At 39.0% G+C, this 25,467-nt stretch overlaps 1 protein-coding gene across 1 annotated transcript in view; it reads left to right on the top strand.

Moving 5' to 3' along the window:
* LOC131944352 (cyclic nucleotide-gated channel rod photoreceptor subunit alpha) overlaps positions 1 to 25,467 on the top strand; it is a 76,587-nt gene that overhangs the window by 38,615 nt on the left and 12,505 nt on the right. Inside the window, exons 6-8 of the mRNA XM_059304913.1 lie at positions 14,476 to 14,630; positions 15,641 to 15,727; positions 24,531 to 24,696. Of these exons, the coding sequence (XP_059160896.1) occupies positions 14,476 to 14,630; positions 15,641 to 15,727; positions 24,531 to 24,696 (408 nt within the window). The remainder of the gene's footprint in view (positions 1 to 14,475; positions 14,631 to 15,640; positions 15,728 to 24,530; positions 24,697 to 25,467) is intronic.

The following is a 25,467-nucleotide window of genomic DNA, read 5'->3' as shown; positions in this document are numbered from 1 at the left end:
TTGAAAAAGGTGAGTTGTGGGGCTAGCTGTTCGCCATACACCTGCTTCTAGAGAATCTAAAGTTACGTAGATGGAAGGGGTAGAGGAGGGGGTTGAGAATAGTTGGTGACGCAAGGTCCTTGTTGACTGGCATTGGGTACTGAACTGGGTGAACTTGGGTGTCACGTCATTTCCGGTTACTGCTGCCTGGTAAGTGTGGGCTAGTGTTATACTAAATATAACAACACCTTGGTCGATGTAACAACACATTGGTCAATATAACAACACATTGGTCGATGTAACAACACATTGGTCAATATAACAACACATTGGTCGATATAACAACACATTGGTCGATGTAACAACACCTTGGTCAATATAACAACACATTGGTCGATATAACAACACCTTGGTCGATATAACAACACATTCGTCAATATAACAACACATTGGTCAATATAACAACACCTTGGTCGATATAACAACACCTTGGTCGATATAACAACACATTGGTCGATATAACAACACATTGGTCGATATATCAACACATTGGTCAATATAACAACACCTTGGTCGATATAACAACACCTTGGTCGATATAACAACACATTGGTTGATATAACAACACATTGGTCGATATATCAACACATTGGTCGATATAAGAACACATTGGTCAATATATCGACTAACTGGCCAACATAACAAAACATTGGTCAATATAACAACACTTTGGTCGGTATAACAACTAACTGGTCACTATATTAGCTGCCTGGTGAGTGTGGGCTAGTGTTATACTCGATATAACAACATATTGGTCAATATCTATAAATAAAAAATAATGCATTACTAAAACACCACGATCAAGACAAGACAAAAAAAATGTTTGGGAACTTCAAAGAGTTTCACAGATAAACCATCAGTTTGAAGTTTTGTTCGGTGGTAGTTGGGTGAGGAGCATTATGGCATGGGGGGTGGGGGGTGAGGGAGGGGGGGGGGGGTGAAGATTTAGGGTCCGGCATAAAACAGACATTACAGCAAGACTTTGATCTTGTGGGCTAGACACCCACATACCATCCTCCACGCCCCCGAACCCCACCCCCGCTCACCATAGTAGTCCCTGTCATCCAAGTAACATCCAGCACCTTCAACCACCCCCCCCCCCCCCAACAGTCATTCTCCCCACCCAAGTACTGTACATCCACCACCTTCAACCCCCACCCCACTGTCATTCTCCCCACCCAAGTACCGTACACGTCACCCCCCCCCCCCCACCCCTCATGCACTCACTGGTCCCTACTACCCTAGTACTCGACTCTACCGCCCACCTCTTCACACCCTGCCTTGTCTAGCTCCTTACCCCCATCCTTTCTTCCACCCCCCCCCCCACTGATTCTGGAGTCACAAATTGTTCTGGAATTGAAAGCTTTGAACAATCTGGGTGTCATCGTGTTTGTCACATCGATGCCGAAGGATAATCGATACCAGACGAAATACTCGAGTCACTTGACATCACGTTTTCAGCCCGTGTTAAACATTGAGCTTCTGCTCACACAGTATCGATACTTCAACCACATCCACAGACACAGTATCGATACTCCAGCCGGATCTACTCACACAGTATCGATACTTCAACCATATCTACTCATACAGTATCCATATTTCAACCGCATCAGCACACAGTATCGATACTTCAACAGCACATATAAAAAAGTATCGATACCTCAACCACTTCCACAGACACAGTATCGATACTTCAGCCGCATCTACTCACACAGTATCGATATTTCAACTACGTCTACTCATACATTATCGAAACTTCAACCGTATTTACTCATACAGTATCCATATTTCAACCGCATCAACACACAGTATTGAAAAGCACGTAATCGTACAGAAACGATACTCCAACTTCATCCACTCACACAACATCGATACTTCAACCGTATCTGCTCACATAATATCGATACTCCCGCGGCATCTACTCACACATTATCGATACTTCAATATCATCGACTCACACGGGTATGATATTTTAAATAGAAATTGTATAGTTATTTTAAAAAATCTAAAGTTCGAATCTTGATTTAAATTAATTAGTAATTAATGTTTCGATAATTGCGTTCAAACAATTTCTAATATTTAATGTATAAAATTTAAAAAAAAAACTTATTCGTTTTTCTTCGTCTATTTTTTCAATTAAAATTCTGTTCATACTTATACATTTTCATTAATTAATTAAATATACGTAAATTAAATATTCTTAAACTGGTGATTCGTCGTGCGCTTTATGTAAAAGAAGAATACGTCTCCTGGGATGCGGTATTACAGAGGGCAGGTGAAGTAGTGTCCACTAAACAGAGATTTTGTTGTCATACAGTGTCCAGTCAATTAAGTGATACGCATGCGCTCTACCACTCGGCCACACGTCCCGTATTGCTAGAACGTATTAGTGCACCAGTTTCATCATACTTTTTGGCTTCGACAATATAAATAAAGACTTGAAGCCAAAGTAAAGCAATCATTTTTTTTTCGATGATGCCCCCATTGAAACGGAATATTGTTTCTTTAGAGAGTGTAATGTACGTCAATCGTCTTTTGTTACTGGCTGAATCTGAGCAATCAATTTTATATTCAACCTTGTTACATGTTAATTATATATCACCGCAATTTGTTTAGTTAGGTATATGCAACAGATGCTATAGAATCAGTTATTTTGTCTGTTTTTATTGCGTTTTTTTTTTCAGAAAGTTTTCTATATTAATCTGATTTAGAAAACTATCGTAAAAATAGCTTATCAGTATAAATCAGATTTTTACTCTCCCTGACTCTTTCATCTGCGCTGTTTCTTCCCCTCCCCCCCCCCCCTCTCTCTCTCTCTCTCTTTATCTCTCTGTTTCTCTGTCCTCTGTATATACATACATACACACATATATATATATATATATACAAATACATAAATAAATATATATATATATATATATATATATATATATATATATATATATATATATAGAGAGAGAGAGAGAGAGAGAGAGAGAGAGAGAGAGAGAGAGAGAGAGAGAGAGAGAGAGAGGAGAGAGAGAGAGAGAGAGAGAGAGAGAGAGAGAGAGATGTAGATGTTTGTGTGCGCCTATATGTGTGAGTGTGTGTCTGTGTGTGTTCATGTGTGTGTGTGTGTGTGTGTGTGTGTATGTAAGCCAATAAAAAGCGAGAGCATTATGTTTGAATGATTGCCTGATTGAAATGTTCTTTGATTGGAAAGATCAGCAAGCCCAGTCCAATCCTTACCGCCGTCCATAAAATGTCTGGAAATCTTAATTCAAAATTCATTTTGTACAACGGAGGATGAAAAGTGCGTTTCTTTATTACGCATCGTCTATCAACTTTTATTTTATACAAATTAAATATGTGCGTTTGTATATGCGTACGTGTGTCCCCCAACCCCTCCCACGGAGAAAACAAAAGTGTGAAAGAAACACTGTTCCTGATTAAAGCTAAGTGGGGGAGGGCAGTACCTTATATTCGGCGATGCTGACTAGCCTGTCTGTTAAAAAGCCGTGGTCGAATTCACAGATGAACTCTGCTTTACCTGCACTACAGAGCGCCAGGTCTAAAAGGCTACTGTACTCCATCTTTATATTACTTTACGCCTCAGTTCGTGATAGTTTAAGTTCCACCACAGAAGCCGTCAGGTCAATGCAGTGTCTGATTTGTTTTTTACCTGAAGCTTAAAAGAGTGGCGTTAAGGTTAGGATTAGGGTGAGAGTTGGCCTCGGGATTAGGTACAAGGATGTTTTAAGTGTAAGAGATATTGGTAAGATTAGGCTAGTTTGATGTTATAATTAGTATAAGAGTATTGATACTGGCTAATCAATTGACTCATAAAGACATTTCATCGTTCTCAGAGGTATTTGGTATTGTTTTAAACTAACTTTCATTAAACAATAGTATGAGCATGTAGGAGATGTGCATGCGAACCAGTTTGATAATTTTTTAAAACAACATGAACTATTTTTAACACTGCTCATTTACGTTAATGAACACACAAAACTACAGGCAGTTCTCAACAGTAATTTATTTAGCAGCAACGGCTTTTTTGTTGTGCTTTCTAGGAAGTTTCAGATTTTTTTTTTTAATTTGGGATTAAACCCCTTCATGGAAAGATTTCTGTTGGACTTGTGTGGGAAAATACCCTTTCAGTGATGTTTCTTATTCTTCTCTTCTTCTTCTTTCTTAATTTTTAGTGTTGGAAGGGATCGAGCCATGAGCTTTTGCCGACTCGACCACGCCTCCATCACAATTAAGGATTACGTGTCAACTGGTTATGCGCCATTGAGGCCATTGGCTCCGATTTCAGCCTGCTTTTCTTTTTGGGTTTGCTTCCATAATAGCCTTTGTTCAACCAAGAACGAACTACAAGGCAGCAGTTGTTTAATTTTGGAGTTGTCTCTCGAGTCTTTTCGGTTTAGCAACCATGAGCTTTACCGACTCGACCACGCCGGCCCCTTCTGATTATGATTAGTGTGATACTTGGATTGTCAATGTTCACTTTGTAATTATCATCCTAGGAATCAAGAACTATTTAGTAGCTTTAAATGAAAAAAAAGGGGGAAAAAACTTGAAATAAACATTAAATTATACCACAGGGGATTCGACAATGTATTAATTAATTCTGTACGCATTTTTAAGTCGGTGAATGTCATAAATAAAATAGTTTTCGAAAAGAGTTTTTTTTTTAGAAAATATTAGAGAAACGGTTAACACTATTGAGTTCCTGCGCTTGAAATAAATCAAGAAATTTTCGGATAAACGTTTCCTCTATTTACTGTGTGTGTGTGGGGGGGGGTGTCGTTGCGGGTGGGTAGGGGGATTATGGGAGAAGGAAGGGGGTTGAATATCCGAGAAGTTTAGCATGAACGACTTTAATCATCGGCAGGAGAAGGAAACCCTGGCAACTTATCACCGGCCAAAAGAAAATGTTGCCAGATTGGGCTGATGTCTTTTAGATTTGGCCAGACAATCGCAAAAAATTGCTTTTGGGATTGTGACGCTCTTTGATAGCAGTAAAAAAAAAAATCTTGCGGGCAAATAAAAATATTAAAACGCGAGATCTGATTTGAAGTCGGGGTAGGACGGCCAGTCGTTTTTCCAAATGACGTTCAAAAAATAAATCGTAGACGGTTCTGTTCAATTTTATTAATATAAAACTGTCTAAGGAACTATTTCTTACTAATTAAAAAAAGCTATGCAAATAAATAAATGTTTATATATATATATATATATATATATATATATATATATATATATATATATATATATATATATATATATATATATATTTGACTAAGTGTAGAAAAATTAAGACGAACACTACTAGAAGCATATATTTTCCCTCCACCAAAAAAAATCAACACAAAATAATAACTTTTGCCCATTAAAATTATATTTTATTTGCTTGCTGCATTTCTCTCTGTTATTTTATCATTTTGCGTTACCATTTTCTCATATCAACATGCATCAAACCATGTTTTAAGCAATGTTCGCCTCCGTTTTCGAGTAGTTTCTGGAGAGATTTCATACACATTCTGTCTTCCTGCCTGTAAACGCAATGCTCAGACATAATAAGATGTTCGGCTTGAGATCTAACGAAAGAGGCTGCAGCTCAACCCTTAAGCACAGTGGTTATGTTTGTATTCAGGTTGTAGACATGTAGAAAGCATATCGTGGAAGCGGGCACAGTGTTATTTTATATACAGTGAACGACACGGCAACTAGGCGAGATAGGAACTTGAGTATTGTATTTGAAAACAATTGGTTTTTTTTTTGCCTCATTCGTCGAATAACAGCCTTCTTCACTGCAACAACAACCCTCCTCTACTCCAATATCTAACAACTAACTACCCCAGACAAACACCCCCACCATACAGCAACAAAAAAAACAACCCTACGCCAATCAACACCCACCCCCCACCACTCTACTCTAGCAACCCCCCCCCCCCTACTCTAATGTCTACCCTCAAACTACACTACCAAACACCCCATCCTACGTCAGTATCTACTCGCACCCTGCTTCCAAAATCACCCACAGCGTACCTTACAACCACCCCCACCCTACTCTTACAACCACCCCCACCCTACTCCAATATCACCCCACCCTACTCCAACAACCACCCCACCCTACTCTTACAATCACCCCCACCCTATTCCAACAACCACCCCCACCCTACTCTTACAACCACCCCCACCCTATTCCAACAACCACCCCCACCCTACTCTTACAATCACCCCCACCCTACTCTTACAACCACCCCCACCCTACTCTGAAAAACACCCCCACCCTACTCCAACAATCACCCCACCCTACTCTAGCAATCGCCCCCACCCTACTCCAACAACACCCCCCAGCCCCCATCCCTATAGCGACGACGTTATCCAATCGTTCCTCAACACGCACAGGATGTCTAAACTTGGCAATTGCCTCGACAAGAAACGTTTGTTTTCACAAGTCAAGCAATGCCCATATTTCTTCCTTCTTCTCTCATTCTCTCCATTCATCTCCCCCCCCCTCCCCATACATGTAGCGGCACTTACCAACCTGATGGAATAATCGTGTCCACAAGACATTTGTTGTGTTTACTTCTTAAGCTAAAAACGTGTGTTAATCTATCTTAAACGTGAGGCTACGAACAATATAAACTTTGACTGGGCTGCCTAACGCAAAAATACTAAGTTTACCTTTAATTATTACACAGTTCATCTATTAACGTTTCGCGTAAATATTTCTATTGTTTTGAATTTCATTGGATATTTGCGTTAACCATAATATACTTTACAATAACAAGTGTTTCTTTCAGACTTTTTTCTCCGGGGGGGGGGGGGGGTGGCACTTGAAACAGGGGCGTAGCGAGGGGGGCGGGGGGTGCGGACCGCACCGGGTGACACCATTTAGGGGGGTGACACCAAGGAAAAAAATAGCAAAATATATAGAGAAAAATGATAATTCTACTTAATTAAGTGATTAATTCGAGTGTTAACTAGTTTTTTAAGAGGTGCAAATCGAAAGTTTGAGGGGGAAGGGGGTGCAAATCGAAAGTTTGAGGGAGTGGTGCAAATCGAAAGTTTGAGGGTGTGGTGCAAATCGAAAGTTTGAGGGGGGGGGGTGCAAATCGAAAATTGAAAGTTTGTCCCCGGGAAGGGTCGCTACGCCTCTGGGGGGTGACACTAATAAGTGCTGCACCGGGTGACACCCGACCTCGCTACGCCACTACTGATCCCTACCAGGACATATCCAACCTATGACCTTTTAAACTACCTCCAGTGAAATGATCTAAATTTTTTGACAATCACCAAAAAATAAAGCCAGGAAGTTCAAATCCATTGGATTAGCGGTCCCGGGGACACATGCGGTTCACCGAATGAATAAACGCGGCATATTTCATTATTAATCAGGTAATTACGCCAGTGAGAAGCCTTGAGTTCTTCATCAAATGAGTGGGTGGGGGTGTGGATAATGACAAATGAGGACAATGCAGTTTGGGAAAAGTCGTAGGTTAATCATTGAGTGGGTACAGTTTTTTGGGTGCCTTCATGAATATGGGTATGTCTTGTGAGTTTAAACACATTGGTAGGTCTTGTGGGTTTAAACACATTGGTACGTCTTGTGAGTTTAAACACATAGGTAGGTCTTGTATCTACATTTCTAGGTCTTATGAGTTTAAACACATTGGTAGGTCTTGTGAGTTTAAACACATTGGTAGGTCTTGTATCTACATTTGTAGGTCTTATGAGTTTAAACACATTGGTAGGTCGTGTATCTACTTTGGTAGGTCTTGCATCTTTATGAACATTAGTAGGTCTTCTATCTCATTGAACGTTAGCAGAAATCAAATGCCACACTGACAGTTGACCAACATCGTAAGACCTTAGACACCTAGCATAGGTCCTAAATTATCATTTCTTGCTTACTTTGAAATCCGAACACTTTTACCTAAACTATCAACTCTGGCTTCTTTTTTTTTTAAAATTGGAGCACATTTAGTTAAACTTTCATCCCTCCCTTCGATAAAAAACCAAACTTAATCAGCCAACCTAATAAAAGTACTGCTGGATCTTCTCAAACCTCTAAGACTGACTTTAATTAAAGTTAAAACAGAAATTAGGAAGAAAAGGTCACTCCTTAGTTAAGTTTAATACTCCGTATGTAAGGTTAGAGGTTAGAGAGAATTTACGGATTGAAGGTTAAGACTAGAATCAATGTAGTGCAGTGTTAATTATCATAATTAGCAATGCAATTTTAAACATATATTGAAACATTTAGAACTTTCAAGATTAACCCAAAAAAAAAGCAAATAAAAAAATTAAACTAACCCACTGAAAGTCTCGAGCTCGGATCTTTGGTTCTATCTAGTATCAGAGGCGTAGCAAGGGGGGGGGAGGTGCGGACCGCACCGGGTGACACCATTTAGGGGGGTGACACCAAGGCAAAATATAGCAAAATATATAGAAAAAAACTTGAGGGTAGGGGTGCAAATCGAAAGTTTGAGGAGGGGGGGTGCAAATCGAAAATTTGAGAGTTTGTCAATTGTCCCAGGAAGGGTCGCTACGCCTCTGGGGGGTGACACCATTAAGTGCCGCACCGGGTGACACCCGACCTCACTACGCCACTGTCTAGTATGACGTCCCCGAATCCACCCAGCTCTGATGGGTACCTGACTGACTTAAGTGAGAATAAAGATGACTAGCATTGTGCTGATCACACTATTCCTTCATACGCAGAGGTCATTGACTCAGGGGTACTGTAATACACCTTCATTGAATGTAATGTTCAAAAGTAAACTTTACTTGTTGTTTACATTAACCTATGCTAATCGGAACTTCTTCCTTTGATGTTCGGCAACTTGGTTAAAAAAAGCAATTACACGCCATCCTTTTGTAGTTAGACACAAAACTGCAACCTAACGCGGGGAGTGTTTGCGCAATGTCTAGGCTTGTCACAATGACCTCAGCGTAATAGCTTTTTTAACAAACAAAAAATGTAACTTGATTTTATTTCAGAAAATACAATAGCACAATTTAAACAATAAAAATCCTACCTGAAGCCGGGATTATTATTTTTATTCGGAATGAATTAAAGAGTGGAAATTGTTTATTTTTTGTAAGATTTTTTTTTCGTTCGTTTTAAACCGGACAGAATCGGAAACTGATCTGTTTGGTGAGGGTCGTAAAGGCGCGTAAACGTCAGTTTTCATCTCGCTAAAGGCGTTACTCAAAATATGGTCTTAAATCCGCTCCAAGGGTTTACTTAACACCAGTGGCGTAGCGAGGTCGGGTGTCACCCGGTGCGGCTCTTAATGGTGTCACCCCCCCCCCCCCCAGAGGCGCAGCGACCCTTCCCGTGGACAAATTTTCGATTTGCACCCCCCCCCCCCCATCAAACTTTCGATTTGCACCCCCCCCCCCCAAACTTTCGACCCCCCCCCCCCCCCCTCAAACTTTCGATTTGCACCCCCCTCAAGTTTTTCTCTATATATTTTGCTATTTTTGCGTTGGTGTCACCCCCCCCCCCTAAATGGTGTCACCCGGTGCGTTCCGCACCACCCGCCCCCCCCCCCTCGCTACGCCTCTGCTTAACACTTATTCCAGAACGTAGCTAATGCAACCACTATCACCGTTTTTTTTGTTTAAATAATGTATGAATAACTTGGAGCAAGTAATGTAATATTTATGCAATCACACTAAATTTATTTAGGTGCTGTATTTCACAAAAAATACAATAAGTACATCAACTATACAATATAAAATATAACCTTAACAGAATGTTATGTTAATAGTAATAACAAGCTGATTTTAGTAATGACCATAAGGTATATATATAGGCCTACAAATAAAATATCTGTTGAACGTCCATATATAAAATCTACGTAGAAGAAGCTCCTTCTGCATATCGTTAGCAAGAAATGATGTTAACAAGTAGCTCCAAAACAAGGAGATGTACTCAATCAAAGCTTATCTTGTCCTGTGAAGAGTTCAGATCCCCAGGCTTTAAAATTTGTCTATGGGGTTCAGGCCTTATGTCCTGAACAATTCGCGACTTAGGCTCTATGTCCTGACCAAATCTAGATTTAGGACCAATGTCCTGACCAGTTCTAGATTTAGTACCAATGTCCTGACCAGTTCTAGATTTAGGACCAATGTCCTGACCAGTTCTAGATTTAGGACCAATGTCCTGACCAGTTCTAGATTTAGGACCAATGTCCTGACCAGTTCTAGATTTAGGACCAATGTCCTGACCAGTTCTAGATTTAGGCTTTGCGCCGAAATCAACGAAGCTTCTTTAAAAAGACGGTTCATAATGAGACGTATATTTTTTAGCCTAAATAAAATGCGTTATGCACCTTCAGTATACTAGTTGTCTTAAGACAACTTGTTAGACCTACTAAACCACTGAATTCTGGATGGTACTACAAAAATCGATGGAGGTTAGGAAAAAATCGGGCAAGTAAAACAGTAAACTGAGACCACTATGCTAAACATCCGTTTTGATAAGCGCCATACGCCTGTATCATCACCCCAATCTCTATCCCTCCGATCATCACAAACCGCTCCGTGTCTTTAAGTATCAACACGCTCGCGACCTTATCACCGCCATCTCCACAGCAAACACTTCCGCCCCAGAAAAATAGTCCCTGGCTAGGACAGGTTTTAACCTTAGATAACGCTATCCTCCTTGTGGGACATAGGTCGGTCAATGCTCGTTATCTGGTAGTGGACAGACCAAACTCGTGGCTAATTGTTTCAAGTGGTCTGTGATGAGCAAGTCGGGATCCAGTAGCTGATGGAAGAGGTTTTCTAGACTTGCAGATTTAGAGGTATCTGTAGCGTTGGAAAAAAACAAACATTTTCTGACTGAAATGTTTTTAAAGTCGTGTGGGGATTATGTAATGTTTTAATTCAACGGGCAGACTGAACTCATACAGAGGCGTAGCGACCCCTCCCGGCGCCCAGGGATAAACTTTCAATTTGGCGCCCCCCCCCCCCGCCATATATTTTTATATTTATAATTCAAAATAGCAGCTAAAATGAGCTTATTTTGGCGCCCCTAGCGTCAGCGCCCGGGGTAAATATACCCCTCGCCCCCCCCCCCTCCCCCCCCCCCCCCCCGGTCACTACGCCTCTGACATCATAGACAAATGTACATGAAAGAAATAGAGAAGTATAGCACCGATGTAAGGTGTATTAGGAATATGTAAGGTTTGAGTTCTACAGCTAGAAAGGAGATGGACAAACGTGTTGAGATTTCCTGATACGCTGGGTGCGTGCTTTGATCGGTTTAACGACGCACAGCTTCAAATACCTTGTTCCTTTACTCCTCTATTATTCTGTTATTTAACTAATTATATACGATATATATATATATATATATATATATATATATATATATATATATATATATATATATATATATATATATATATATATATAATGCAAAACAAAAAAAAATAATCCCTTGACAAAATAAAATGTAGGACTAATGCCTGATTAAAGTCTGCACTTATTCATTATGGTTTAATTAGTTAATGATTCTCGACATCTGTTTCGTATCTCGTAATGTAACTTGTGAGAAAAAAAAAAGAATATTAATTTTGATTACTAGATATTTTTTATTTTTGTTTAATAATTGATATTTGTTAAAATGTGTTGGTACATTTCTTACCTGACTCCATCGAAAGAGCTGTTTTTAATTGATTATTTTTGTATTCATTGCGTACATTTACAATGAAGAAAATCCGCCATGGGTCATATATTATGTTATAGAAGGTAAACTTAACAATGAACCCCTTAGGAAAGGGAATATATTCTCTATACTATAAGTGAGCCTCAGTCTTTAAGCTTTTTGGGAACATAATAAAAGCCTTTAATTAGAAATATATAAACACACTGGGTAATGCTCAAATAAACGCACTCTCCCCAATTCGAACCTAGCCTTGAAATGGCCCTTAACAATGTGGATCAAATTGTTGCTTAATAAACATCAATTTATTTTCCCGTCTATTGCGCTTCTATCAATATTTGTACCTGATGCAGAAGTGGGATGATGAAATATCTGCTGCCCAGGCAAGAAGCATAATTTTAGCTTCAATAACACACTGATAACCTCCCCTCCCACCTCCTAATGTACAAGAAGCCACAATCATGTCGCATAAAGAACTATAAAATACATTTTCTAACAAGTTTTAAGAAAAAAACAATTCTACTTGTTTCGTTTTGCTTAAGGAGGTTATGGACTAGGTATAGAAATATGTAGGCCTACATTGGAATTTGCGTTACACAATTTTCTTTTTTTAGATTTAATAGATCATTATTCAATGTAAATGGCGGAACAATGAGGGTGTAATTTACGGGGCGCCACCCCACTCCAACCCCCTCCTCGGGACTGAAAGCCCAATGTAGAAACGACAAATCTATCAGTGCGTGAGAAAGTTGGAATCATTCTAAGATATTGCGACACCCCAATGCTAGATTTAGCTATCGTTTTTTGTTGACATTTCACACAAAAATGTATTTAGATCATAATTTTAAAAGTCTAGTCTTTTTATCTAGCTTTTCTTTTGCTGTATCATTTTAGATAGTATAAATTGATTTAAAATATCTACATCGCGGATTCGATTCTGTAGAATTTAGGCTAAAAATAGACAAGGCGATTGCCATCTGATGGTTGTTAAATTTATAATTGATGTGACGGTTTATGCTCTGATTATTTGTCAGAACTATGGGATTTGGTGGCTGGTTAACGCTGTTTACTTGTGTAAGCAATGTGATTTAGCTTTAAGGCTGCCTCAAGTTGTATACTCGGACAAATCTAAAGATAAATTGCTCATTTTAAGGTTGTTCCATATTATGCATCATCATCTTTTACTGTTCGTGTTCATGACACATAATGCAGATGAAGTAGAGTTCATATGTTTCTTGATCTCGGAATATAAAGAGATAATGTGGTCAGCACTAAGCCCAGCCGCCATGGTTTTCCCTAACATGAGTAAGTTACCCATCATAGCTGGGGGGACTCAGGGACGTTCTACTGACTTGAAACAGGATTCGAACTCGAGATTTTCGGGTCAGCAATCTAGCACTCTACCGCTAGGCCATGACGTCGCATAACATTATGTATACTTAAACAAATGGAAAAACGTAATGTACATTTTAAGATATTTTCACATTCTGTATATTCGACCTTATTGAAAGATTGAATGCTCGCTTAAGGCTGCTTTACATTCCGCATACTGAAACAAAATGGAATGCTGAAATAATGGAGGTCTGGTGCAAGAGAGAAAATCTGTGTTTTGATACAATTAGCATAAACAAGTTCAAATCGTCATCTATTACATATTCCACGTTTTATTTTTGGGAAATTGAGTGATTTAGAGCAAAAACGTCAAGTAAAAATATCAAAATGGACAATCTTACTACAATTTGTCTTCATCAGAATCAGCAACGAAATATAAAATTTGCAGACAGATAGCGTAGAGGATCTTGATCTGTTTACACTTGCTTTTGTTTTTGTTGTTTAGTGTTTTTTTTTTCATTTTTTCCTCCTCCAAAATAAAGTACTCAAAACATTAGAAAATGCGTTATTTAAACAGTTGTAATTATTCTTTACATGTTTTTTTTTACATTAATATAGTGGTTTGTTGTTTATTTCGAATTCTGTTGCCTGATTACTTCTTAATGCAACATAATATCTATTACAAAATGGACACAAAGAACATGATATAGATGAACACCAGTTCATCTGTCTTATATACTTCTGCTTAATTATAAAGTATGGATTCGTTTTACTCAGTCAAGAAGGTATTAGTTTTATTTGTGTTAGAATGGCGTTTCGGCACGCATTTAATTGAACTTTAAATTTACTTTACAATATTTTAATGAAGGTGATGGTGATAAAACAAACTATAGTGTTTGAAGTTACAACACGATTACAGAGGAACCGACATTTCGACACCCCGCCCACGTTTAATTAATTATCAACACGTGACGAATATCTCTGTGTGAGATATCGAATTTAAAAAAAAATAATTCCTTTCATATTTTTTGACCGCATACAATCTAATATTCCAGGTCTGAATAACATCTTAGATATTTTCGACGAAACGCACTCATTTATACCAAGAAATGGTCTTTAATTAATTGCTATATTTTTAAAAAATAATAAATAAACTTTGTGTATATAGATGTTAAAATTTTTAACGTTCGATATATATTGATTTTTTAAAAATATTTCAAAAGCACGCTGTGAACTCTGGTTTATTGTGAAAAAAATAAACTCAAAACTTCGGGTCGTTTTTTTTTTTTTGTTATCCTCATCTCAAAAATCAAAATTTAAAAAAAAATTGCAAAAACTACATTTCTCGAATTTATTAAAGTATATCTGTATAATTAATTATTTAAAAAATCCAATCACTCGCTTACGTTTGATTAATTGTTGTATCGATCTAGGTGACGATTTTCCAAGAATGCCAACCAGAGTTCCTCCACGATCTCGTCCTAAAGATGAAGGCCTACATTTTTACACCGGGCGATCTCATTTGCCGCAGGGGGGAGGTGGCTCGGGAAATGTTTATTATTGCCGACGGGGTGGTGGAGATAATTAGGTAAGTGGGTGACTTCTCTTCCTAGATTCACAAAAAATAGTTGTTGTTTTTCTCTTCTGTTACTCATTTTTCAGCTAGATCTTTTAAAGTTACAACGTGAAATTCTTTCTACATTCATACATACTTTCATATTTACATACATCATTACATTCAGACGTACATCATTACATACATACATATATCATTCCATACATACATGCATATATCATTCCATCCATACTTACATCATTTCATACATACATACATATATCATTCCATCCATACATGCATCCTTTCATATGTACATACATCATTCCAGTCATACATACATCATTCCATCCATACATACATCATTCCATCCATACATACATAACTTCATCCTTAGATATATCCTTTCATCCTTACATATATTGTTCCATCGATAAAAACATCATGTCATCTATACATACATCCTTTTATCTACGCATCCAAAAACAAACTTTCTCACCCTATAAAGACACACAGCATTTTACTCACACCCCTACCATCCCCCCACCTATTCACAACCACCAAACCCAATACATCTTTCCTATGATCTGCCCCCCCCCACCTAACACACCACCCCCCCCCCCTACCTACATTCCCTACTCAGCCATCCATATATTAAAACCATTACTATCATCACCCGAATTTCACCAATCCACCCACCCATTTCCTAGCATCCATCCACCTCTACCAGTCCACCCGATTGTCCACCTCCCAACCAACTACATATTCCCTCCCCACATCCACCGAACCACCCATATGCCCGGCACTTTTCCACTCATCTCTCCCCTAGCCATCTACCTATAAACCCAACTACTCAACACCCATCTACCTCCCACCAATCCACCCAACCCCGAACCATCCATCTGTACCCCAACTACCCACCTACCCACAACAATTCCACCCAATCACTTACCTACCCCCAACCCAACCACCCACCCATCTCCCACTCATCGAACCCTCACCCACCTGCCGTACCACTAACCCTCCCCCCCCCTTACTTCCAGCGAGTCTGGCGTGATGTTGAAGAGAATGGGAGCCGGAGACTTCTTTGGTGAGATCGGCATCCTCAACCTTGACGGTGGCATCAACAGGTGAGTCATTGTCCTGGTCAACTTTCACCTTGCCCAACTGTTAGGGGCGGGAGGGAGCGGGGGGGGGGGGTCTTGTACCTTAAGCACGTATCTGTAGAGTTTATCTCTTATCATCTCCACTAAATGTTTACAGAATCAGATTCGAAATAAAGTGAAAATTTAGCCTTTAGACTTAACAGTCCATCCGGCAGGGAATATATATCTCATATTTTTCATTGGACTTTGTATCAATTGTGTGGTCAAAGCAAACCCCATACTTTTTAATTATTCCCAATCGATTTTTTTTCACTGTCTTAAACATTTGAGACCATCAACTGAAACAATAAAATACTGTACTGAACGAATGAAGGGGGATAAATGATGATGAATGTCCCTGTTCAATCTTTGTGTTGTGAGCTGTGACAGTCCGGTTTGTACCTGTTTGCTGTAAGCTTATATAAGGTGTGTGAGCAGGTCTGATTGCCTGAGTTCAGTCCAGTTCTTCCACAAGGTTAGTGTTTGTTAGTTCTGTACTGTTAGATAGCCACTGTATCTTAGTTTGTGTAGGTTAGTTATGTACAGTTAGATAGCCACTGTATCTTAGTTTGTGTAGGTTAGTTCTGTACTGTTAGATAGCCACTGTATCTTAGTTTGTGTAGGTTAGTTCTGTACTGTTAGATAGCCACTGTATCTTAGTTTGTGTAGGTTAGTTCTGTACTGTTAGATAGCCACTGTATCTTAGTTTGTGTAGGTTAGTTCTGTACTGTTAGATAGCCACTGTATCTTAGTTTGTGTAGGTTAGTTCTGTACTGTTAGATAGCCACTGTATCTTAGTTAGTGTAGGTTAGTTCTGTACTGTTAGATAGCCACTGTATCTTAGATTACGTACTAGCTTATGTATTTTATATTTAAAATAATCTGTATTGTGTAGTTAGTGTATTTAGCATTAACGAGCCGTTCTTTAATTTTGTCTTGAGTACTGTAACCCGTTTGTGGTTGTTCGTCTTATATGTTGCGCTATGCACTGGATAACCAGTAAAGGCGTATATGTGTTTACAGCTAATACTCTCAATGTATGTACACCAGCGATAGTATTATTAAAAATCACACCAGACATAATCTCGTGCATAGTGCGGGGTGGGGTGGTGGATGTTTTTCTCTAATCCCTTCTCCACCGCACTAACTTAAAGTATGTTTGTGTGTATGTTTGTAGCCCTGTTCTAGGCGAACATATCGACCCACACATTCTCTATACGTGACTCCACATACAACAAACAGATTTGACCCATGTGGGTACAATAAATAAAATATCCTGTTCAGTTCCAGGCTATGTAAACTCAATAGTTTGTGTTATTGGTTGTTGGTTTAGCTGGGTTATAGTGGGGTTTATGTGAGGGCTAGGGTTGCTTCACTCAATGCAGTGGGGTTATCGAGTACAGCTACATATTCTAGTATAGTTCATAACCCACATGTGTTAGATCAACAGCGTGGCAGAGCGGTAGAACGTTTGACTGCTAAACCGAAATTCTCGAGTTCGATTCCAGGTGTCAGTGGAGCATCTATGAGTCCTCCCAGCCCTGATGGGTAGCCAAATTCACGTTAACGAAAGTTAAGGCTGCTGGTCAAAGTGCTGACCACACTATCCCTTCATTTGCCGAGGTCAAGAAACGTATAAACTCTACCTTATCTGCCCAATGGATCGCTGGGTTTAAAGAGGGATCTTAACTCTTTACGCAAACTGTTTTAATTTAGTGCCTGTCGGTCTATAAACTCAGAAAAATATAGATATTTGCCGACCCAATAACATGCTGTGATTTTGTTGTTCCCCCCCCCCCCCACACACACACCCAACACACTCACCTCACTCCCCTCTTCTTCTTTATCGATTAACCAATTGTGTGTGGTATATGGTTATTGGTTGTTTTTTATCCTTATCTGGTGTCTAAAAAATATGTTTTAAAATCAAGTTCTTAAGCTACCAGTATCGCAATACAAACTGCACCGAATGAAAACCTACCATTATGGCAATACAAACTGCACCGAATTAAAACCTACCATTATGGCAATACAAACTGCACCGAATGAAAACCTACCAGTATGGCAATACAAACTGCACCGAATTAAAACCTACCATTATGGCAATACAAACTGCACCGAATGAAAACCTACCAGTATGGCAATACAAACTGCACCGAATGAAAACCTACCATTATGGCAATACAAACTGCACCGAATGAAAACCTACCATTAAGGCAATACAAACTGCACCGAATGAAAACCTACCAATATGGCAATACAAACTGCACCGAATGAAAACTTACCATTATGGCAATACAAGCTGCGCCAAAAACATTGCTTAAAATATTGCTTAAAGTTTGCAGACCAGACGTTGATCGAACACCTAGTGCAGATTCAGCAGAACGACACACGTCTTTCTAATCCACTCTATGACGCCAGTTTCTTCTCAAACGAGCGACACTAATCCTTGATCAAGGTGGATGTCTGCCTAATCCCACACATTACCACACATTGCCACACACATTGCCACACATTACCACACACTGCCACATACATTGTCACACATTACCACACATTACCACACACATCGCCACACCCAGCTTTCATATCACACTACAACATTCACCCCAAGTATCCATTAACTACAACATGCCTGTTTTACTCACTATAGGTCAACCTTGACCTTAATTTCCTTGACTTTTGTACCAGTGGGATGGAAGGGGGGAGGGGGTAGGGTTTAAGTTACAGTTTTAGATTCTAGTCTACTTTTTCAAACCCGAATCTTCTATCACACCTACCCACCTACTCATTAATCCAACTTTTGATCTACCATGCACCAATCATTCAACCTATTGTTCAACCCATCCATCCATCCCTCTACTCTGACATCATTTCAACCACCCACACATTCATCCCTCTATGCATACAACTAATCGCGCATCCATCCATCAGTCCACTCACCCATCTATTCAACCATCCAACCATCCATATCCACACATCTACCCATCAATCTACCCACCTATCCACCCACCCACCCACCTACGTATCCACCCAACCATCCAAATCCACACATCTACCCATCAATCTACCCTCGTATCCACTCCCCCCCCCCCCACTCACAAATCCACTCACTCACCCATCCATCAATCCATCCATATCCACCTATCTAACCATCAATCTACCCACTTATCCACTTATCCACCCACTCACAAATCCACTCACTCACCCATCCATCCAACCATCCTTATCCACCCATCTAACCATCAGTCTACCCACCCAGCCACTCACCCATCCACTTATCCATTTATTAACCATCCACCTATCCATTGTTTCTCTCTCTAAATTCCGATCAGCGAATGCAGGAGAATGCTAAGCTCCTACCTCACCCCTCAACGCCACGAGCTTAAAAAATCTTCGCAGTTACAGAAATCAATTAATTTACTATTAATCTTGACCAGTTTTCTTGTTACAAGGCAAGCCCACCCCCCTCCCCCCCCCCTCCCCCCTTGTACAGTTTAACAAAAATAATTTAAACAGCTATAATCTGTGTGTAGTGAATAAATTATTGGTAGTTTGTGTTTTAAACATCTCCCACTGTACTAGCAGCCAAAAATGCTAAGCTCATGGATACATTGTATATCATGATGACGTCATTAACATGACGTAATGTTAACGGTCTAGACAAAAAAAAAATATATGTAATTCAAATCTCTGCAAACTATTTTAATGCTGCATGCTAATCCTTAAATAGAAACGACATCACCTAGAGTGATTTCCCTTGAGGTTATTGGCTTACAGATCGTGTCTATGTAATTATGTTGTATACTATTTTTTATATATTTTTTATTTATAAGTTTGAAAAAGCAGTAACTCAAAACCTCAACCTAACCAAGGACCGCTACTCTAACTCGACACATGTCAATGCCCGGATTGGTATCGCATGTGAAAATTTTAAACGAGTGATCGGCCTTTGGTGTTTTTAAATTTCGTTTCGTCTGTTGTTTTTGTGGCTTAATTCTTGAGGGTTTTCACTCACATTGGACATGTTGATTCACCCTCCCCGCCCCCCCCCTCTCCCACGCACTACCTCCCACTCATTCTATGCACCACTGAACTATACAGTAGTAATCTGTGATGAAATTGTACTCATTTTAATTATTTCAAGGCATTTCCTGTCACATGTTTACAAGTTACGTCCCCTGTCCCTCACATCACAAACTGCTACATAGGCCTACTACCCCCCCCCCCCCCCCCTCATCCCCTACCCTCAATAGTCTCCCAAACTCTCGTAATTATGTAACATCATGTATGAAAAAAAAAACCTTCGCCCTACAACCCCATTTTTACCCGGACACAATAAATCCGTCGTAGTTAACTGCCCCTTGATCCCTCCGCTAAAAATAAAAAACCCAACCCCCCCCCCCACCCCCACACTGAAAATAACCCAAACCTAATGTAGATAAATAACCTTCTCCGTTCTGACCCCAAAAGTTGCGCGCTCACAGTGCGGTTGAGGCGGGCGAGAAATCTGGTTTTGATGATGATAAATACACGAAGTTCTCCCCCTTTACAGTGCGTTCAGTATTGGCCCTTTATTTTGACGCTATTGGGTCGTAAACACAACGGGTTCATCTCAACACCACAATCTCTCGGATCACGCGTTATAAAACGGTTTTTTTCCTATAATACCAAAACACGATGTATCAAGTTGTCTTGGCAAACTTAATACCAACAAGGAAAAAAAAACTCAATATACCATATGATGGGAAATAACTCAATTTACCACAAAGGGAAATAATTCCATACATCCTATAAACATAGGAGACAACTCTATTCATTAAGCGTATGTCCGTATTTTCTTATTAAAAATATAAAAAAAAGAAATAACATTTAAAAGTACTGGACTTTTTTACTTCAACACACATTTTTTTCCGTGCCTCAGTCCTGTTTCTAGGTTGTCATTTTCGTCGATAACCACGTCTAGTTTGTGAGGTTGTCTAGTCCATGTCTAAGTACCCGCCTCCCCTCCGGCATAGCCTTAGGACGGTGTTCTGGCTTTAATGGGTCCTAACCGGGGTTACCAGGACAAACACATCACTACTTCTGAGAGAATCCTACGTTAATCTTTACCGTAAACATCCAGATTTGTTTTACTACTTTGAAGTTCAAATTAAAATCTTCGCTTGTATCTTACTTGAGTCTAAAAAGGTAAATTGTAATTTTGTTTAGAAAATATGTTACAAGTAGTTAAATTCTTTATTTAAATTAATTTAACGGAATTTTTCTGATCGGAAAATTGAGTAATTTTTTAAACCTTATTAAGGTTTATGTGTATTCTGAGTAGACAAGTTTTAAAGAAAAAAAATAAAGTATGTTTTTACCCTGTAAAAAACTTAAAGAATTGAATTATAAATAAAAGAATTATCATAACCTTCTTAATATCGTAAGCTTTTAAATGCAATAAAAGAAAAAAATAATAATTTAGATTTAAAAGTAAAGTAAATGTTTGTAGGTTATGAAATCATTTGAATACATATTGTGAGCCATTCTTTTACTTTCACTACTATATATTATACAGGCGATTTACGTTTAATTTGATTTTATTTGGGGGAGGGGGGCATTTAAAAAAATGTTATTAATGCTTTACGCTAATTATATTTTTTTTTTTACATTTAAGAAATTTAGAAATTTAAAAGATGAAAAATGTATTACCAAGCAACATATAGTTCCATTTTTATTCATTTGATTCGGTTTATTTCAATTCAGTCTACCACACACAAGTATTTGCTTTATAATACGACCAGCAACTTAAAAATCATCAGCCCCTTAATAGACAATATACTCAACAATCATCTCTCTAAACATTCGTGAACACAGTTCACACATGGCTCAACGTGTATCGCGACTTCTTAATCTTATTATCTCCCATGTCACAGTAATTCAAATGTTTACAAAGCAAGATCTTATAGCTACAAATTTACAAAACAAAAAGTTTTGCTTTTTTTTAAGGGCGAAGAAAAAGAACGGTTAAATTTCTGCTTTTAAGCACTCCTTATTAAATTGCAAAAAGTCAATAATATATTTCTAAGTCATACAATTCAACCTATCCCTTTTAAATCTGTTTTTTTTTTCTTCGTTCAATCCTGTTTAATTTTTAATCGGATAAATATTACACACTTTGGAAACTATACGGAAACTCTTTTGACACAACTGTTTCAGCTCTGGCTATCTCCGTCCTGCCTTGAATGCTTATAGTCCCACCACTCATGGCGACACTGAAATGTTCTTTGAACTTTGAGTACTTGAACTTCCGGTGTGAATGAAGCCGGACCTAAACAGGAAGTGGCTCCGTTTCTATAGAAACACTCAACACTTCCGGTCGTACTGTGATCATTCGGATTTATTTTTTCCGCTACTATAAAATTACCACGCTCCACTAGAGAATTAGAGATTGACAACTGCGGTGACGTTTCTGTAAATCAGAGGCGTAAACTGCAACGATGGGGAGGGGTGGGGTGTTGTTAAGGGCGGCAGCTTTTCATGACTTGTGAAATTGGCGTTTACATGCTTACAACATGTTAATCTTTGTGTGAAATTGTACGTGACTCCTTAGTCATCCATTTGTTAACATTACGTGACTCCATTGATGTCTATTGGTTAAACATACGTCAATCCATAGACGTAATGTGTCAACATTATATGACTCCAGACGTCAATTTGTAACCAATACTTCATTCCATAGTCATCCATTTGTTAACATTACATCATAAATAGACGTCCAGTTATCAAAATCCCGGATATAACTTCTATCCTATAAATAGACCACTATAGATCACCTGAGACAATCGTGGCCGCTCAGTCAGGTGAGCTGTGTTCACCTATGTTTACAGACAGAAGATTGACAAAAGTGTTTTGTAAAGGGGACGATGATTCGTGTTTAAATTAACTACCCACTGCTAACCCGAAAGTCTCGAGTTCGAATCCGGGTTCAAGTCAGTAGAACGTCCCTGGGTCCACCCAGCTCTCATGGGTACCTAAATCAATTTAGGGAAAGTAAAGGCGGCTGGGCAAAGGGCTGACCAAACCTTTCCTTAATTTTCCGAGGTCAAGAAACATGTGAACTCTACTTCATCTGCCCGATGGATTGCCAGATCTAAAGAGGATTCTTTACTTTACTTTTATACTCCCCCCCCCCCACCCCCACATCACCATCATACATCCAGTAACTCAATCAGCTAAAAGTTCATATAGTTTTTATCAACTCGTAGATAACTTAAGGAAGTTTTTAATTATTTATTTTTTTACGAGCCGACCCGCGGCATATCATACGCCGCTATTTAGTTGTTTTATTTTCTACTTTTCAGTAATTTATAATTTGTGAATTCGACAGTACCAATACTGCCACTGTAAATATCTATCTATCTCTATATATAATTCTCTTCTGGGAGACGCTAGAAAACAAGCTGTAAATGCGCTCCCTACCATCCCCACCCCTACATGGTCTTAGTGAGCTGTGGTTCACGCTATGTTTACCTTCGTGGAGTCGGGTTTAGTGACGGCTATTAGGGGCAGATAATTAAGTTTGAAACGATTTTAAACGTTGGGGGGGGGGGGGGGGGGGGGGGGGAAGGAAAGGGGGGGGGGGGGGGTTATGGTCCTTAACGAGATACATATAGTGTTTTAAAGAAATATTTTCAGTGTCAGCGTTGGTACTGTCGAATTCACAAATTATGAATTACGAAAAAGTAAAAAAAACAACAACTAAATTGCGGCGTATGATATGCCGCGGGTCGGCTCGTTTGCTTTAAAACACTATCAGTAGGTCGTTAAGAACGATACAACCCCCACCCTCCTTTCCCCCAACACCTACCCTACACCCCCCCCCCCCCCCCCACCACCGTGAAAGCAGCCTCCTCTTAGTTACCTCCCCTAAGTTTAAAACCGTTTCAAACTAAATTATCTGCCCCTAATAGCCGTCACTAAACCCGGCTCTACGATTGTAAACATTTAGCGTGAATCACAGCTCACCAGACCATGTAGGGGTGGGGTGGTAGGGAGTGCGCTTACAGCTTGTTTTCTAGCGTCTCCAAGAAGAGAATTATATATATAGATATCTTACTCAAAATGCTGAATAGTCTCCCCTACAAAAAAATGGAATTCTCCGTACACCTTTGGTACTGTTAAGTCTCTGAATTTTCTTTTTCAAGTGCTTCCTCCTCTATTGAAAATCTAACCGTAACAATATTCCATTCCTCCTCTACTGAAAATCTAACCGTAACAATATTCCATTCCTCTTCTATTGAAAATCTAACCGTAACAATATTCCATTCCTCTTCTATTGAAAATCTAACCGTAACAATATTCCATTCCTCCTCTATTGAAAATCTAACCGTAACAATGTTCCATTCCTCCTCTATTGAAAGTCTAACCGTAACAATATTCCATTCCTCCTCTACTGAAAATCTAACCGTAACAATATTCCATTCCTCTTCTATTGAAAATCTAACCGTAACAATATTCCATTCCTCCTCTACTGAAAATCTAACCGTAACAATATTCCATTCCTCTTCTATTGAAAATCTAACCGTAACAATATTCCATTCCTCCTCTACTGAAAATCTAACCGTAACAATATTCCATTCCTCCTCTACTGAAAATCTAACCGTAACAATATTCCATTCCTCCTCTATTGAAAGTCTAACCGTAACAATATTCCATTCCTCCTCTAATAAAAATCTAAATGTAACAATATTCCATTCCTACTCTACTAAAAAAATCTAACTGTAACAATGTTCCATTCTTGCAGGAGGACAGCAGACGTCAGGTCCGTGGGTTACCTGGAGCTGTTTGTCCTGTCTAGAGAGGACGTCCTTGCTGCACTCAAAGATCACCCGGAAGCGGAGGTAACCAAAAGCGAAAGTAGATTTTCAAAGTGGCTTTTAAGGAATTTGTGTAGAAAATCTATTATGAAGGTTTTTTCTTTTCCAATACCTTTGTACTCCGTTGAGCTGGAATTTTGTTTTGCCAAGTATAAAATAAGAACAGAAATGTTGATAAATATTTTACATCAAAATGGAGTTTTCACTTGTTAGGACTTAGGTCATAAAGAATTGCGTTTCATTTGTTTGCCTGATTTTATTTTATTTATTTTTTTTATTTTTTTATTTTTTTTTCGTTTTTTTTTTTAATTTTGTATTCCCATACACAACTTGAATAATTAATAGTTGTATGGTTGAGCATATTATTGCTAATCCGAAAGACTCGAGTTCAAGTCCGTGGGTCCACCCTGGTTTAATGAGTACCTACCTCAGGTAAAGGAAAGTAAAAGCAGCAGGGCATCGTGCTGACCAGACTATGACCTTATATGCCGAGATCTGTAAAACAGGTGAACTCTACTTCACCTGCCCCATGGACCTTCAGGTTCGAAAGGGAACTTCACTTACTTGGATTCTCAGTTTAGCATGCGTGATTCCATCCATGTGTTAGTAAAAGAATTTAGTTATTTTTTTCAGGTGGTCTATCATATAGAGTGTATTGAGTCTGTTTTTTTTATTTCGACATTATGATTGTGTTATCAGCATCCTGTCCAGACATCTTTTCGTGCTGAGTTGACTCAGAGACGTCTGACAGTCCTAGGCCGTATACTAGAATCGACTGAAAGCACACGCTTATAAGTCTCAAGAAAATATTCTTAATATAAGGAACTTTCTTAAAACCAGTTTTATCTTCACCTACCCACCCCC

This window comes from Physella acuta, unplaced genomic scaffold (genome assembly GCF_028476545.2).
Source record: "Physella acuta isolate Inbredline_101_S28 unplaced genomic scaffold, ASM2847654v3 ptg000045l, whole genome shotgun sequence".
Taxonomy (NCBI): Eukaryota; Metazoa; Mollusca; class Gastropoda; family Physidae; genus Physella; species Physella acuta.
Note: the sequence above shows the minus strand (reverse complement) of the source record. Positions and strands in the feature narration are given on the sequence as shown.